A 15,141-nucleotide genomic window follows, 5' to 3' on the forward strand; every position below is an offset into this window, starting at 1 on the left:
CTTCATTTCTAAAAACTAGAATAGACTGATGAGTTTCAGAAGAAAATACTTTGTTTCTGGCCATTTTGAGCCTGTAATCGAACCCACAAATGCTGATGCTTCAGATACTCAACTAGTCTAAATAAGGCCAGTTTTATTGCTTCTTTAAACACAACAGTTTCAGCTGTGCTAACATAATTGCAAAATGGTTTTCTAATAATCAATTAGCCTTTTAAAATTATTAACTTGGATTATCTAACACAACGTGCCATTGGAACACAGAAGTGATGGTTGCTGATAATGGGCCTCTGTACGCCTATGTAGATATTCCATAAAAAATCTGCTGTTTCCAGCTACAATAGTCATTTACAACATTAACAATGTCTACACTGTGTTTCTGATCAAGTTGATGTTATTTAATGGACAAAAACGGGTTTATTTCAAAAACAAGGACATTTCTAAGTGACCCCAAACCTTTTGAACGGTAGTGTATATGAATATACAATTACACGCTCCCACTCAGTGCCTTTGCTCAAAGTTGGGTCACAGCAGAGAAATGTCTGTTTGCTTTGCTTGTTTTGGATTCACTCCAAAGAGTGAGAGAGATGAGGGGAGCATCTACCTTTTGGGATAGAGATGAATCAGGAGGATGAGCTGCAGGATCAAATCAAATTGTATTTGTCACATGCACCGAATACACCAGGTAGACCTTCAAGTGAAATGCTTACTTACAAGCCCTTAACCAACAATGCAGTTTTAAGAAAAAAGTTTTAAAAATAAATAAAATAAAATAATTAGAGTAGCAGTAAAATAAGAGTAGCGAGGCTATATACAGGGAGTACCAGTACAGAGTCAATGTTCAGGGGTACAGGTTTGTCACGGTAATATGTACATGTAGGTAGTCTTAAAGTGACTATGGATAGCCATTTGTCTAGATGATCATGAGTCTTATGGCTTGGGGGTAGAAGCTGTTACAAAGCCTTTTGTGTTTAGACTTGGCGCTCTGGTACTGCTTGCCATGCGGTAGGGTGACTGGAGTCTGTGATCATTTTTAGGACCTTCCTCTGACACCTCCTGGTATAGAGGTCCTGGATGGCTGGAAGCTTGACCCTAGTGATATACTGGGCTGTACGCACTACCCTCTGTAGTGCCTTGCGGTTGGAGGCCGAGCAGTTGCCATACCAGGCAGTGATGGTGCAGCTGTAGAACTTTTTGAGGATCTGAGGACCCATACCAAATATTTTCAGTCTTCTGGGGGAGGGAAAGTCTTTGTTGTGCCCTCGTCACAACTGTCTTGGTGTGCTTGGAACATGATAGTTTGTTGGTAATGTGGACATTAAGGAACTTGAAGCTCTCAACCTGCTCCACTACATTGAGTAGCATTCTCACGTTGGTGTTCCTTTTGTCCTGGTGGGAAAGGGCAGCGTGGAGTACAATAGCGATTGCATCATCTGTGGATCTGTTGAGGCGGTATGCAAATCGGAGTGGGTCTAGGGTTTCTGGGATAATGGTGTTGATGTGAGCCATGACAATCCTTTCAAAGCACTTCATGGTTACAGACATGAGTGCTACGGGTCGGTAGTCATTTAGGCAGGTTACCTTAGTGTTCTTGGGCAAATGGGACTTTCTGGTTTCATGCCATGGTTCTGTGAAGCTGCAGATGGAGGTGTCCTCAGGATAGAGAGAGCGAGGGAATTAGATTGGGGGAGACCGATGGTGTCTTCTGGGCAGAGAGCGAGGTTAAGGAGGCGATCGAGTAACGGAGAATGTCATCATTAGGAAAGTTAGATAGAAGCAGCTTGGTTTTTCTACTGGTATGTCAGAACCTGTTAGAATATAATGTCACAGTGAAATTCTCTACTGGTACATTAAAGGGATAGTTCACCCAAATTACATATTGGTTTCCTTACTCTAAGTGGTCTATAGACAAGGTATGACAGCAATCCATGCTTTGGTTTCTCTTTCAACATTTTCCAAGTCATGGGACTGATATTAGCGTTTTTCGTGCTTCATGTTTAAAGCATCAACAAGTGACTTTATTGAGCTTTACAATAAATGTGAGATACTTTCAGATAATTTGGATATGACGTGTGAAAAAAGCTATCGGTCCCATGACTTGAGTGGGATTTGTGCCTCAAATGCCACAATGTTAGCATGTGGAAACCGTGCCAGGCAAACTAAACCAAAGCGCAGATTGTTATACCTTCTCTATCGAATGCTTACAGGGCATAATTTAGTAATTTCTGTGAACTATCCCTTTAAGACCCATATTAAACTCTTTTTGATTTTGACACCCATCTTTTGTGGACACCGTTATTCTGCAGCTATCAACCTTCATTAAAATGTTTGTCCAGATCTGTTTTTGGGGACGATGGGCGTTAATACTAAGTGTGTGTGTGTTCATCGTTCTTTGAAGCAGTTTTTCCCCTAAAATCATTTAGCAGCGGTGCCGCCACTGAAAAAAATACATATTTCTGCCAAGATACGCTTTTAAGATCAGAGTGGCAAGTCACAACAAGTTGCATATCTTCCTCAGATTTTCATCAGCTCGTCCGAGAACCTCCAAGGTAATTTGTAATCCTGGAAGTGTAGCCAACCCATAGAGAGAGAGAGGATTCTAGTGCCCAAGGATCTGTTTTAGCATGGGCAACGCTATTGAGGACTTTCACCATTTTGAAGAAGTTAGCATGGTGGGACTTCCTATGAGTAAAGGAAGGACCACATAATTCCATCCATGTCATCAGGAGGGATCAGCCAATGAATTATACTTGTAAGAAAACATTCCATAACTGCAGGTGGCAGTAAATGTATACCTGTTCAAACTGCACACTTCAGGTGGCAATATGCACTCTTTCACTTTGTTTACTAACTCCTAGAAGTAGTAGAGGAAAAACGTTTGACTACTTCAAAATGGAGATGGCCAACCTTATTAATAGATGTATTTAATAATTGTTAGCTAAGAGTTACGTTACGCTAGTTAAATGACCTTTTGGGTTAATATACAATGGTCTGGTGATGTCATTGAGATTAAGAGAGAAAATTAAACTGTCCTTGATTTTCAGATGAATTTTAAAGGAAGACAACATGTATTTTGGAGTAGGATGTTCAACAAAAAAAATGCTCATTTTGAGTGAGTCTTAAGTTAATAAAGCAGCTGACTAAATGAGAGGCCTAGTCCATGGACATTTTGCTAGAAGTTCTCTATTGAAACGCGTCTGTGTTGCCTGCCAAATATTTCCTATATCGCTTTTCATATTCTTATAATGCAATGAACTGGATGACACTTTTTTTTCCCACTTTCAATCTTTGTATCGCAGCTTTGAAGGGGTATTTGCTAAAAATTAAAACACAATTGTTTTTTCTCTCCCTCCTCCCTGTCTGCTCCAGGCGAGGCTAAAATGGTGGACCGGCTGGCGAACAGCGAGGCCAACTCCAAGCGGATCCAGGTAGTCGAGGGCTGCTTCGGCGCGGCGGGCCAGCCACTGGTCATACCGGGCCGCGTACTCATCGGTGAGGGTGTGCTCACCAAGCTGTGTCGCAAGAAGCCCAAGGCGCGCCAGTTCTTCCTGTTCAACGACATCCTGGTGTACGGCAACATTGTCATCCAGAAGAAGAAGTACAACAAGCAGCACATCATCCCGCTGGAGAGCGTCACCATCGACACGGTGGCTGACGAGGGCGACCTGCGGAATGGCTGGCTCATCAAGACACCCACCAAGTCCTTCGCTGTCTACGCCGCCACCGCTACTGAGAAGTCAGAGTGGATGAGCCACATCGGCAAGTGCGTGGGCGACCTGTTGGAGAAGAGTGGCAAGGCACCGACTGGCGAGCACGCCGCCGTCTGGATACCAGACTCAGAGGCTACCCTCTGCATGCGCTGCCAGAAGATCAAGTTCACGCCCCTCAGCCGCCGCCACCACTGCCGCAAGTGCGGTTATGTGGTTTGTGGCCCGTGCTCTGACAAGAAGTTCCTGCTGCCCAGCCAGTCATCCAAGCCGGTGCGTGTGTGTGAGTTCTGTTACCTGCAGCTGGCCTCTGCAGGAGGGGGGATGGGCTTAGGCCCACGCTCGGACTCCTACAGCCGGTCAGGGTCAAAGTTCAACAACGTGTCGGACGACGAAGATGAGGAGGACAGCAGTGACTGAGGAAGGCCTACCTGACAGCCTTCCATCTTTCCCCTTTTAGTAATCAATTAGCAATATTCCACTAATAATTACTTTTTTTTTATCCCTCCACAGCTTAAAAATAGCGTAGGAAGATTAATTCATTGGACAGCAGTGTTTTGAAGAAACATTCTCTTTTTTCTTGCTGAAATAAATGTTTTTTAACGATAATATAGTGAAATGCCTGATGGGAATTGTAGTAAGTTCGGTTAAAAATATCCCACACACTATTTGTAGTATGGCTGCTTCCTGTATGGCATGCTCCATAGTACATCCTCTTTGTTCTCCATTAAACAGTGGACCTCACTACAGGAGTGAATGATGCTAGGAGTAATGTAGCACCTCTCATTGTCCTCTCTGCTAATGTCATCCTTGCTTCTATTACATTCTTGATTTAATTTCCCCTTATTATTTTTTATTTTTTTATTTTTACCAATGAACCTTAAGAGGTGTGTTTACATGCCTCAATGCTGATATTTCTGCGGGGAGAAGTGATTAGCATTCAGTCACACTTTACATAGTCTTACCTACCCCTTTAAATATTTCTGGTAAAATACCTGTAGGTGCTTTTTTTTCTCGGTTTTTAAACTGCTTCAGTATTTTCTAACATAAATAACCCCTCCTTAACTAACCTCTCAAATGATTACAGTATCAAAGCCAGAAACGTGAACAGTCTGATATGTTGTCTTTTGTAGTTAGTTGCTTATGACAAATCGGCTAAAGCTTTACAATTGTATGGTGAAGCTCCTCTAGGTGTGTGTCTTAGCATAGAGTGGTGGCCAACTTTCAGTTTTGAAGTTTTTCTCCACAGCTTAACTTGTAATGGCATGTATTTGAAATGCACATAGTCAATCATCCCAAAAATGTACCTCACACAGACCTTAATTTTCACACAGTGCCTTTTGAGAAAGTGAGTTGTCTGGGCAGGACTGTTTTAATGAGATATTGCATCAGACCCTAGTACTGTAACTTCTGTTTTGAGGCTGTGTTCTGTCGGTATAACCCTAAGTTGAATAATGGCTGTAGGGAGAAGTTTGTGTGATCATTGTGTGTGTAGATGCACTAGAAAGCTTTACTTCTGATATTTTTTACTAAATCAGAGAAGAAAACATGCACCTAAAAATACAGTCATGCTTTATAAGGTACTGTCCAGTGTTGGAGATGGGTTTTGGTTCATCTAGAGTATTTGGCAAGTTTCTGGCTGGAGTCTCCACTGAGTGCCTCAAGAGTGCTGTGAGAGCAGAAACTTGACCTGTGATGATCAGGAAATCAGCCCATTGTCTTACTTTGGTCTCCTCAGTATGTGACTGCTTCCTAACCTGCCCTCACAGTTCCAGGGTATCCTGGAAGAAACCTGTCAGAAAATAAAGCTGAACTGAACTTGCCTGACCACAGAGAACGGGATATCATTGCATAACGTACAGGAAGTGTCTACCATCAACTTCTCTCAGAGGAACCGAGACCATCCCTGCCCCCTTCTGTCCCTCTTCCAACTGAGCTTCCCTATAAGGTATGGCCAGTCTGTGTCAGCTGACGCTGACATGTGAAAGGCTTGTTGGAGGACCAACAATGACCTACCCGCAACCACCATCACTTTTTCACGCTGTGAAGCGAACGCGAAATGCACTAACCATTTCAGGTTTTACACTCTGGGCCAGACAGATCTAATTCACTTTGTCTAGGCATAGTTTATTGTCCTGTGTTTCCATGGGAATCTTTTCTCTTTTTTAAAGCAACTTGTTTTTACACTTAAGCAGTCAGGCTCACGGGTGGCATAGACTTGGAACTAATTTGCAGTCTTTCAGAGTAAAATGGAACGTTTATCCTGAGAAGTGTGTGTTTCAGAGTGACGGAACTGGTAAAAGGGATCATTTCTTTCCTTTTATTTTTTTAGCTTCTCTAAGAAGTAACTGTAGAACCCTATACAAGTCCATCTCTTTGGCAAGCAATAAGACGTCATACAGTACTTTGATGTAAATCTCCTACCCCATTGTCTCTGATTATCAGGTTGTATTGTTGAAGAAGCAGATGCTCAAAATACTACATCACTCACTCTATTGAAGGTTTATCATTATACTCACTTAAGCAAGTTGTGCTGTTGATCCTACTTATAGATATTGGGCACATCTATATTAACGCAAATCCTACCATAATCTGTAGTTTCCTTAACACGTTTGTTTTTCTTCTTTCACCTCACTTAATGAATATTTTGAAATGACTGTTTTAATCCTGTTTGATTTTGTATATTTGTATAGTATTTGGGATTTGTTTTGTACAGTATACTATGCAGTTATACAAATGCCGCTGTTTCAGGTCTCTTGTGCTCGTCTCGTCTTCATGTATGGACCGGATTAAACACCAGCACTTTACTCTTTCTCTGGAGAGAGGTCGTAAACAAGAGCTACAGTGCCCCTGTGACCGTAGACTGACAGGACTGGATTTCCTGTATGATATCACCTCAGGAGAGTGAGAGGGGGGACCTACACAACCTGAGATTTAACATTGTACACCCATTAAGCAAAAATGATGTCTGAACACAGAACTGAGGGAACAATGTGAGATTTCTGAAAGAGAGCATACCATACTGTTTTGAGTTCGTTTTCTTTGCCTGATTATCTGGTGTGGTTTGTTAAACACTCAAGTCTCATGGAATTGAAGTTCTCTCGATTGCTATCGGGTGACGTTTTTGTCTTCTCTCAGATTTTGATTTTGATTTAAATTCTTGTTTAAAACATCTTTAATAAAGGGCTTAAACCTGAATGTAATACAGCATATCATCGTTAGATACTAATTTTCTCAATTGAAATATATATGTATAAAATAACATATTGCCTAAAATCTGTCTTGTCTTCTTCGGCTTGTTGGAAAAAAAGTCCTCATGGCTTCAGAGGGGAATGACTATTTACCATGGCGTTTAGAGGGAGCTTGCTAGGTGGTGGCGACAGTCTTCTCGGGGAGCTGAGAACTGACTGCTCCATGACCTCATAGGCTGCCTGATAGTCACATGGCATGTAGTGCTCATAACAATCATGCCATAATCCAGCAGCCAAACTGCTCTCAGTGCAGTTTTCAAGCTCTGTTTGTCCAGTGATTCAATGAGAAGCCCAGAACATTCTGAGAAGGTATTTTTTAACTTTCTTCCTTGTGCAGATCTTAACATTAGTAATTAAGTCAGCGTCGTCCGGGTTAGGGAGGGTTTGGCAGGTAGGGATGTCCTTGTCTCATCGCGCACCAGTGACTCCTGTGGTGGGCCGGGCGCAGTGCACGCTAACTAAGGTCGCCACGTGCACGGTGTTTCCTCCGACACATTGGTGCGGCTGGCTTCCGGGTTGGATGCGTGCTGTGTTAAGAAGCAGTGCGGTTGGGTTGTGTTTCGGAGGACGCATGACCTTCGTATCTCTTGAGACCGTACGGAAGTTGTAGCGATGAGACAAGATAGTAACTACTAATTAGGGAGAAAAGGGGGTCAAATTGTTTTTTTTTAAACATTCAGAAAGAAATGCACCATTTCTGAAAGCTATTTGAATCATTCTGAAGATGCCATGTTCACAGCTGTCCTTTCATTTATTTATTTGACATAATAATATAATAATAATATATGCCATTTAGCAGACGCTTTTACATCTTACATTCATACATTTCTGATGAAGTATCAAGATGCCCTCAACTAAGCCTGTGGTGTCTTGATATAAAGTCAAATAAAAATTATAGGGATGGTTGTCACATTTTCCAATCCCATTCCCTGAAGCAATACATGATGTATGAAGCTTAACTTGTCTAACAAGTGCAATTTGTAAATGTTTTATTATGGAGTAATTTACTGTCCCCCTCCATGCAGGTACAGGTATATTAAAACTTTCAGGTTGCAGTTGGTTAAATGCCCCTAAATCCAACCGATACACCATCTAGCCCCAAATCCTCCGATACACCATCCAGCCCAAATCCCGCTCACTACAGCCCCTGGCTAATCTCCATTGTACAGTTCCCATGGTAACCGCAGAGGGCTGCAGCCTGGCCCTTGCTGTGATTATGACCTGCTGTTGAACTTTGACCTCTGTCTGGGAGAAGTTTCAGTGCTATTGAGTTTTTACTGAGACTTCACAGAAAATATATATTTTTAATCCCATTGAGAAACGTTTAGCGTTTGTATGTTGATACTTGTGATTTTTGTGGTAATGTTGCAGATGGTATAAGTTTGACTAATTTATCAGACCATTATAAACCTGTGGTAGTTATACATCTTCAGAATTTTCTTACTAAAATTATGTCAAGGCTATTGACTGGGGTCAACCAACCCTGATGGTCCAAGCTGGGGGGGGGGGATTCAGCCCCTACATGGCAAAAGAATTGTGTACAACATCTTCAGAAAAATAAGTATTGATTGCTTAAAACCTACGACATCAAGCTGAGGAAATGGCTCCCAGCCTGATTGTCTGTCATCAGGACTGATGTCCATCCGGCCTCTATCACTGGCAGGTCGGCAACCAAAGATTCATGGAGTGGAGGAAGAGGAAAGGGGTATCGATTAAGCTAGCTGCCAGTGGGATGTGGCAGGTTAACGCCACTAAGAAAGCAAGATGTACTTGCTCAGGTCAGGTTGAGATCAGCGGGGAAGCAAGACCACGTTGTCTGTGAACAACATGCAATAAATGCACAAACAACCATTACGTGGAGTGTTTGGTGTAGAAGTGAGAACTGCTTGTGATTGACTGCTCTCTTACAGATTGGAGCGATGGCTGGTCCTGATGTTGTAACTTCAAAAGCTGCAGAGCGCTTCCTACTGGCAGACGCTTAAACTGGACGCATGTAGGTGACTAGCAGTCTTCTACAAGTCACAGTGTTCATACTGAGAACAGAAACTGACATTGTCACATGAGGCTGGTGGGTATTAGGCAGGTTACTCCACACATGCTTTACATCCTCTTGCAGCGGTTTTGAACTCTGTACGGTTGGGATTCCTTCTACTGGCGTTCTCCTTTTCTACTTTCTTTTTGACTGAGAGGTGCAATAAAATGCTATATTAACTCATTTTCATTTTCTATCTGAGAGTACCTTATTCACACCGCTTGTGTATGGAAAAACTGATTCAAATGAGCAGAGGTAGAAAAGCTGTTTTGAAAATCAGCTGTACGTGTTCCATGTTTCATTCCACAAAGTCCCATTGTTTCGCTCCACAGGTATTAATGACCTTATTGTTGTGTCAAATTGCCTGCCTTGTCAAGGTGGAGTCTGATGAACTACCCTGCATCGGAAACAGAGGTGCATTGTTTCAATAGGGATGGCTGTTATAGGAAATGCATGAACATACTTGAGGAAGATGCCTGTTGGGTTCCCACAAAAGTCAGTTCAATAATGTATGTCAAATACATTTCAAAAGAAAGAGGCCTAGAGAACCGTTTTTAAAATTAAATGTTTTAAGTCAGCTTTATTTAACCAGGTAGGCTAGTTGAGAACAAGTTCTCATTTACAACTGCAATCTGGCCAAGATACAGCAAAGCAGTTAGACACATACAACAGAGTTACACATGGAATAAACAAACACAGTAGAAAAAGTATATATACAGTGTGTTCAAATGAGGTTGGTTAAGGGAAGTAAGGCAATACATAGGCCATGGTGGAGAAGTAATTACAATATAGCAATTAAACACTGGGGTGATAGATGTGCAGAAGATGAATGTGCACGTAGAGATACTGGGGTGCAAAGGACGAGATAAATTAATAAATGCAGTATGGGGATGAGGTAGTTGGATGGGCTATGTACAGGTGCAGTGATTGTGAGCTGCTCTAGCAGCTGGTGCTTAAAGCTAGTGAGGGAGATATTAGTCTCCAGCTCCAGTGATTTTTGCAGTTCGTTCCAGTGATTAGCAGCAGAGAACTGGAAGGAAAGAGCCAAAGGAGGAATTGGCTTTGGGACTGACCAGTGAGTAAGTCGCTCTGGATAAGAGCGTCTGCTAAATGACTTAAATGTAAATGTAAATATACCTGCTAGAGCGCGTGCTACAGGTGGGTGCTGTTATGGTGACCAGTGAGCTGAGATAAGGCGGGGCTTTACCTAGCAAAGACTTATAGATGACCTGGAGCCAGTGGGTTTGGCGGCAACGTATGAAGCGAGGGCCAGCCAACGAGATCATACAGGTCACAGTGGTGGGTAGTATATGGGGCTTTGGTGACAAAACAGATGGCACTGTGATATATTGCATCCAATTTGTTGAGTAGAGTGTTGGAGGCTATTTTGTAAATGACTTCTCTGAAGTCTAGGATCGGTAGGATGGTCAGTTTTGAGGGTATGTTTGGCAGCATGAGTGAAGGATGCTTTGTTGTGAAATAGGAAGCCGATTTCTAGATTTCATTTTGGATTGGAGATGCTTAATGTGAGTCTGGAAGGAGAGTTTACAGTCTAGCCAGACACCTAGGTATTTGTAGTTGTCCACATATTCTAAGTCAGAACCGTCCAGAGTAGTGATGCTAGATGGGCGGGCAGGTGCGGGCAGCGATCGGTTGAAGAGCATGCACTTAGTTTTACTAGCATTTAAAAGCAGTTGGAGACCACGGAAGGAGAGTTGTATGGCCTTTAAGATCGTCTGGAGGTTAGTTAACGCAGTGTCCAAAGAAGGACCAGATGTATACAGAATGGTGTCGTCTGTGTAGAGGTGGAAAGGAGAATCACCAGCAGCGAGAGTGACATCATTGATGCATACAGAAAAGAGTCAGCCCGAGAATTGAACCCTGTGGCACCCCCATAGAAACTGCAGAAAAATGCAAAAAGAGGGCACATAGCTGTCAGAAAAGCTTCAGCTATGCAATTATGACCTTAATGATGTTCTTCACTGACAGAAATACAATGGAACGAACTTGTAAAAGAATGCATTGACCATTAATAAACCGAATAATAATAGTAACCGTGATTATGATTGTGTAATCAGCAGTGCTTCCCAATGACAAATCATAGCTAACTGAACACAGGAGGTACAACGGCAAGAGTATGTTGTACTTTACAGTACAACCATCCCCACACATTTTAAATGATGCCTCTGCTGTTTTCAAACATTTTGCATAGCAGGTGACTGTCAAATAATGCCAGGATCAGCAAGAGTGAAGCTGTTGCAGATAATTGGGGTACCATCATTTCTATAGAAATACAGTAAATCAAATTCAAAGTTAAACTTCCTCTTTCAGGGAGTTGCTCTGTCTCCGTCAAACAGATGACATCTGATTAAATGGATGTCTTGTTGACGAGTGCAAAGATGTGTGAAGCACACCACCAACAATCACCCTTCGCCCGTCCTTGTCAATTAGCTCCAATGAGCAACAGTAACAAGACAACTAAAGAGAGAGAGAGAGAGTCTTGACTTAACTATTGCGCAGAAGAGAGACAGTAGAATGTTCTCTTTGGCTAAGTGATCATTTATTCTGGTCTTGTTCTGTGTCGAGTGGTCAGAATAACATCACATCAACAGTTGGTGAAAGTGAGAATTGTTGTTGAGCCAAAGTCCCTTCAGAAGTTCCGTAGAAACCCTATGTCATCGGAGTGTTAATCACCAACTTGCCATATAATCCATGTGAGTCATTGTGGATGCTTACTGAGGTATATGATCTGTAGTACAGGGATAACGGTATATGGAGAGTTGTGAGGTAGTGGTGTGTGCTTTGATACACCAATCAGTATCATGGAGACCTGACCTACTGTATAGTACTGTAAGCACTCAAAAGGGTTGTGAACCTGTTCTGGAGCAGGATCCATTGGGTGGTGGGTTGCAGAGTTGTTACACAACCCTCCCCTATTTAAAAGCATGTCAACACTGACTCACTAACTAGTCCTTCATAGGACTTCTGGAGTGATGGTTGTCATGGTCACAATTCCACTTCTGCCACCAACATAACAAAGCTTTGGCCTCATGTATAATGACTATACAGTATATTGGCCTTGTACAGTGTGTATAAAGGACACATTTTTTACAAAAGCACAAGAGAAATGGACATACATTATTGTCTTTCTGGATCTGCTACAACATTTCAAATGAGTTTGGGCCAAGTTCTGGGCCCAGGCCTTCTGCAGGCTCTTCAGACTGAAGGAGTCTGTGTTTGTGTATGGTGTAACCACATCTCATTGTCAAACGATTCATGATCAATGGAGGAGAACATTAAGGGTGTAATAATTAGTCCAAACAGTTGTTCTGCAATGAAAACAAGAGTTTCTATTGGACAAATTCAGGTAGGTCCCTCCCAGTTTCATTCCGTTTAAGAAAGGTTTTTCAACAGAATTGGTGTAATGAATATGCCCCAGTTGTAGGTGTACTGGAGGTTTAATCATGTGTACTCAATGACACCCATAGGACAGGATATTAGTTGGTTATGAAATCACACCTACTCCTCCCTTGGGCATTCTGTCTGAGGCAATATTGAACACTATACCTGAGGTCTCAAAGTGGTTTTGGTTGTGGTGGGAAATGCGTCACAGAATCATTTTATTTAAGTAAACAGCCAGACTTAGCAGTCATGTCCATTCCTGTCCAGCTGTTTTAGAGGGAGATAATGATTTGTTGTGTTAAAAGTGTTTTTGTAAATTGCTTGTTAATGTAGTAGGTAATATAAGTAGGTAGTGTTACCATTGAAAAGGGTATCTGTAAATATGCAAAACTATTCAAACCAATAATTGACTCATTAATGAAATGTCTCCTTGGATTATATAGGCATGCCTTCTATAACTTTCTCCAAATTATAGCAAGTTACGACCTTGTGCCTCATGCAAATCAGTCTGTTGACATCCACCCGTCCCTCGAGTGGTTCAAGTGGCTTTCCTGTTCAAACCAGAAGCCCCGTGGCGGTAGAAAATACATTTAGTTAGGGGGAAACCCTAAGTCTGATATCAAGCCAGGGCTGAGTACCATTCCAAAAACTGTGCCCTTGTCCATCTGGCCTTAACCAACCTCTTTCACATTGGAAGGTTTAGCTGCTGCTTTCGCCTATCCAGTACTTTCCATTCTGCAAGGTTTAGTCGTCAAGGGCAGAGGAAAGATGTAAGGTTTTTGGAATGGAATGATGTCCAAGACTAGAGCCACACAACACCTCAGCAAAGGTTCCTGTAGCAAACAGGTGAAAATAATACAAGGTTGGCTTGGGTAAATGAAAGCTATTTGGTTAGTTTATCTTCTAGTGTCAAACTTGGCAGTAGTTACCAAATGCAATTAGGTCGTTTTTGACAAAGGTTTCAAAAAAATGATATTTGATTTATCGTGCATCTTCAGTAATCTTTGTACAGGGGATGACTCATTCCATGTTGCTGAAACATTTATGATGCACTGCACTCGGCAAGAAAACGCCAATGTATGAGCAGTACATCATGTACACACATACTTACCACCCCCATAGTTATCGACATGGTTTGAAAGTCTTTGGTGTGAAGAGATGACACACTCACCATCAGCTATGTCCAATAACTCAGCATGAGAAACACAATAATACCGCACCACAGCCTATTTGTCACCCTGCCTTCCTGGCTATGTTGCTATTAACCATTCTATGGTAGTTTTGGTACATGTTACCTTTGTCATTTCTCTGTGGGGACAGTGTATCAGACACCTAGTCTGGATCAATCTGGAAAACCAGCCCAGTGACAAACATGCAGATAGGACTGACTGTGATGGTTGGAGGGGCGGAAGTAGTCTTCTTATTTGATTGAACATGAGAGGATGCAAATGACAGTATTTACCCTGTTGAATGTTGAAATAAAGAATTGTTCAATATTCTTCCTTTAGAAGTGGGGTATATACAGTGGGGCAAAAAAGTATTTAGTCAGCCACCAATTGTGCTGATCTGGAGATCTGCATGGAGGAATGGGGCAAAATACCAGCAACAGTGTGTGAAAACCTTGTGAAGACTTACAGAAAACGTTTGACCTCTGTCATTGCCAAACAAAGGGTATATAACGAAGTATTGAGATAAACTTTTGTTATTGACCAAATACTTATTTTCCACCATAATTTGCAAATAAATTCATAAAAAATCCTACAATGTGATTTTCTGGATTTTCTTCCCTAATTTTGTCTGTCATAGTTGAAGTGTACCTATGATGAAAATTACAGGCCTCTCATCTTTTTAAGTTGGAGAACTTGCACAATTGGTGGCTGACTAAATACTTTTTTGCCCCACTGTATATATACACACTACACATGTTGACATGACTTCACCATAGTTCACACATTTTTCAAATACAGTTGTTTATTTTCAATGGCATACTGTAATTACTGACTGAAAGCATGGTTTAGAAAGGTCTTCTGAAACTGACTGAGTGTCATGAAATTGGATGACAGAACTAGTCTGTCATCCAATCCTTATTTTGGTTGACAGAATGAGGTGGACTTGAACGAAGGAAGATATTTGACGTCCATTCGGAACAATTGTGGATGAAGTTAGATTCAGAGCGAGTGACTGGTCTGCCTCTATGGGTAGAGGTGAGTCACAATATAGTGTTAGGGGACTATTTCAACGGCAGCTGTAAGCGGAGATGTTGCCGAAGCAAAGACATTTTTCTGAGTCGTTCTGAGTTATTTGAGGAAGGAAAGCGAGGAAGGCTCCTGCCACTCTCATTTGAGTATCTTACCTAGTTATTTTCTCATCTCATTTAGATTTTTTGTAGCTTTGTGTTTCCCAAATAACTGGTTTTACAGGTTTTACAGATGCTCCCAAACCTGTCGCTGCAACCTTTGAAATTTAGTGTACCCTGCCCTGCGTGCACAACCCATGTTGAATTCCTAGCCTCTGGCAAAGTTTGGAACTGCCAATCTGCGGTCCCTTCACTTTTTTGTCCCTGACGGAGACATGGATTTCCCCAGAAAACACTGCTTCTTCAGCTGCTCTCTCGTCATCTGTGTTCTCACATAGTCCGAGAGCATCAGGTCGTCGCGGTGGTGGCACAGGGCTACTAATTTCTCCTAAATTGAGATTCTCTCTTTTCCCCCTCTCTCGTCTATCTCCTCATTTGAATTCCATGTTGTCAGTG

At 42.0% G+C, this 15,141-nt stretch overlaps 1 protein-coding gene across 5 annotated transcripts in view; it reads left to right on the forward strand.

Moving 5' to 3' along the window:
• The window catches only part of LOC124005826 (pleckstrin homology domain-containing family F member 2), a 31,919-nt gene extending 24,939 nt beyond the window's left edge, over positions 1-6,980 (forward strand). For 4 of the 5 annotated variants that reach the window (XM_046315420.1, XM_046315418.1, XM_046315421.1 and 1 more), the window contains one exon: positions 3,367-6,980. In XM_046315420.1, the coding sequence (XP_046171376.1) occupies positions 3,378-4,124 (747 nt within the window). In that variant the 5' untranslated portion in view covers positions 3,367-3,377 and the 3' untranslated portion in view covers positions 4,125-6,980. The remainder of the gene's footprint in view (positions 1-3,366) is intronic. The other variant, XR_006833696.1, reaches the window with a different exon arrangement.
• The last annotated feature ends 8,161 nt before the right edge of the window (positions 6,981-15,141 follow it).

The sequence above is a fragment of the Oncorhynchus gorbuscha genome, linkage group LG19, assembly GCF_021184085.1.
Source record: "Oncorhynchus gorbuscha isolate QuinsamMale2020 ecotype Even-year linkage group LG19, OgorEven_v1.0, whole genome shotgun sequence".
In the NCBI taxonomy this organism is placed as follows: Eukaryota; Metazoa; Chordata; class Actinopteri; order Salmoniformes; family Salmonidae; genus Oncorhynchus; species Oncorhynchus gorbuscha.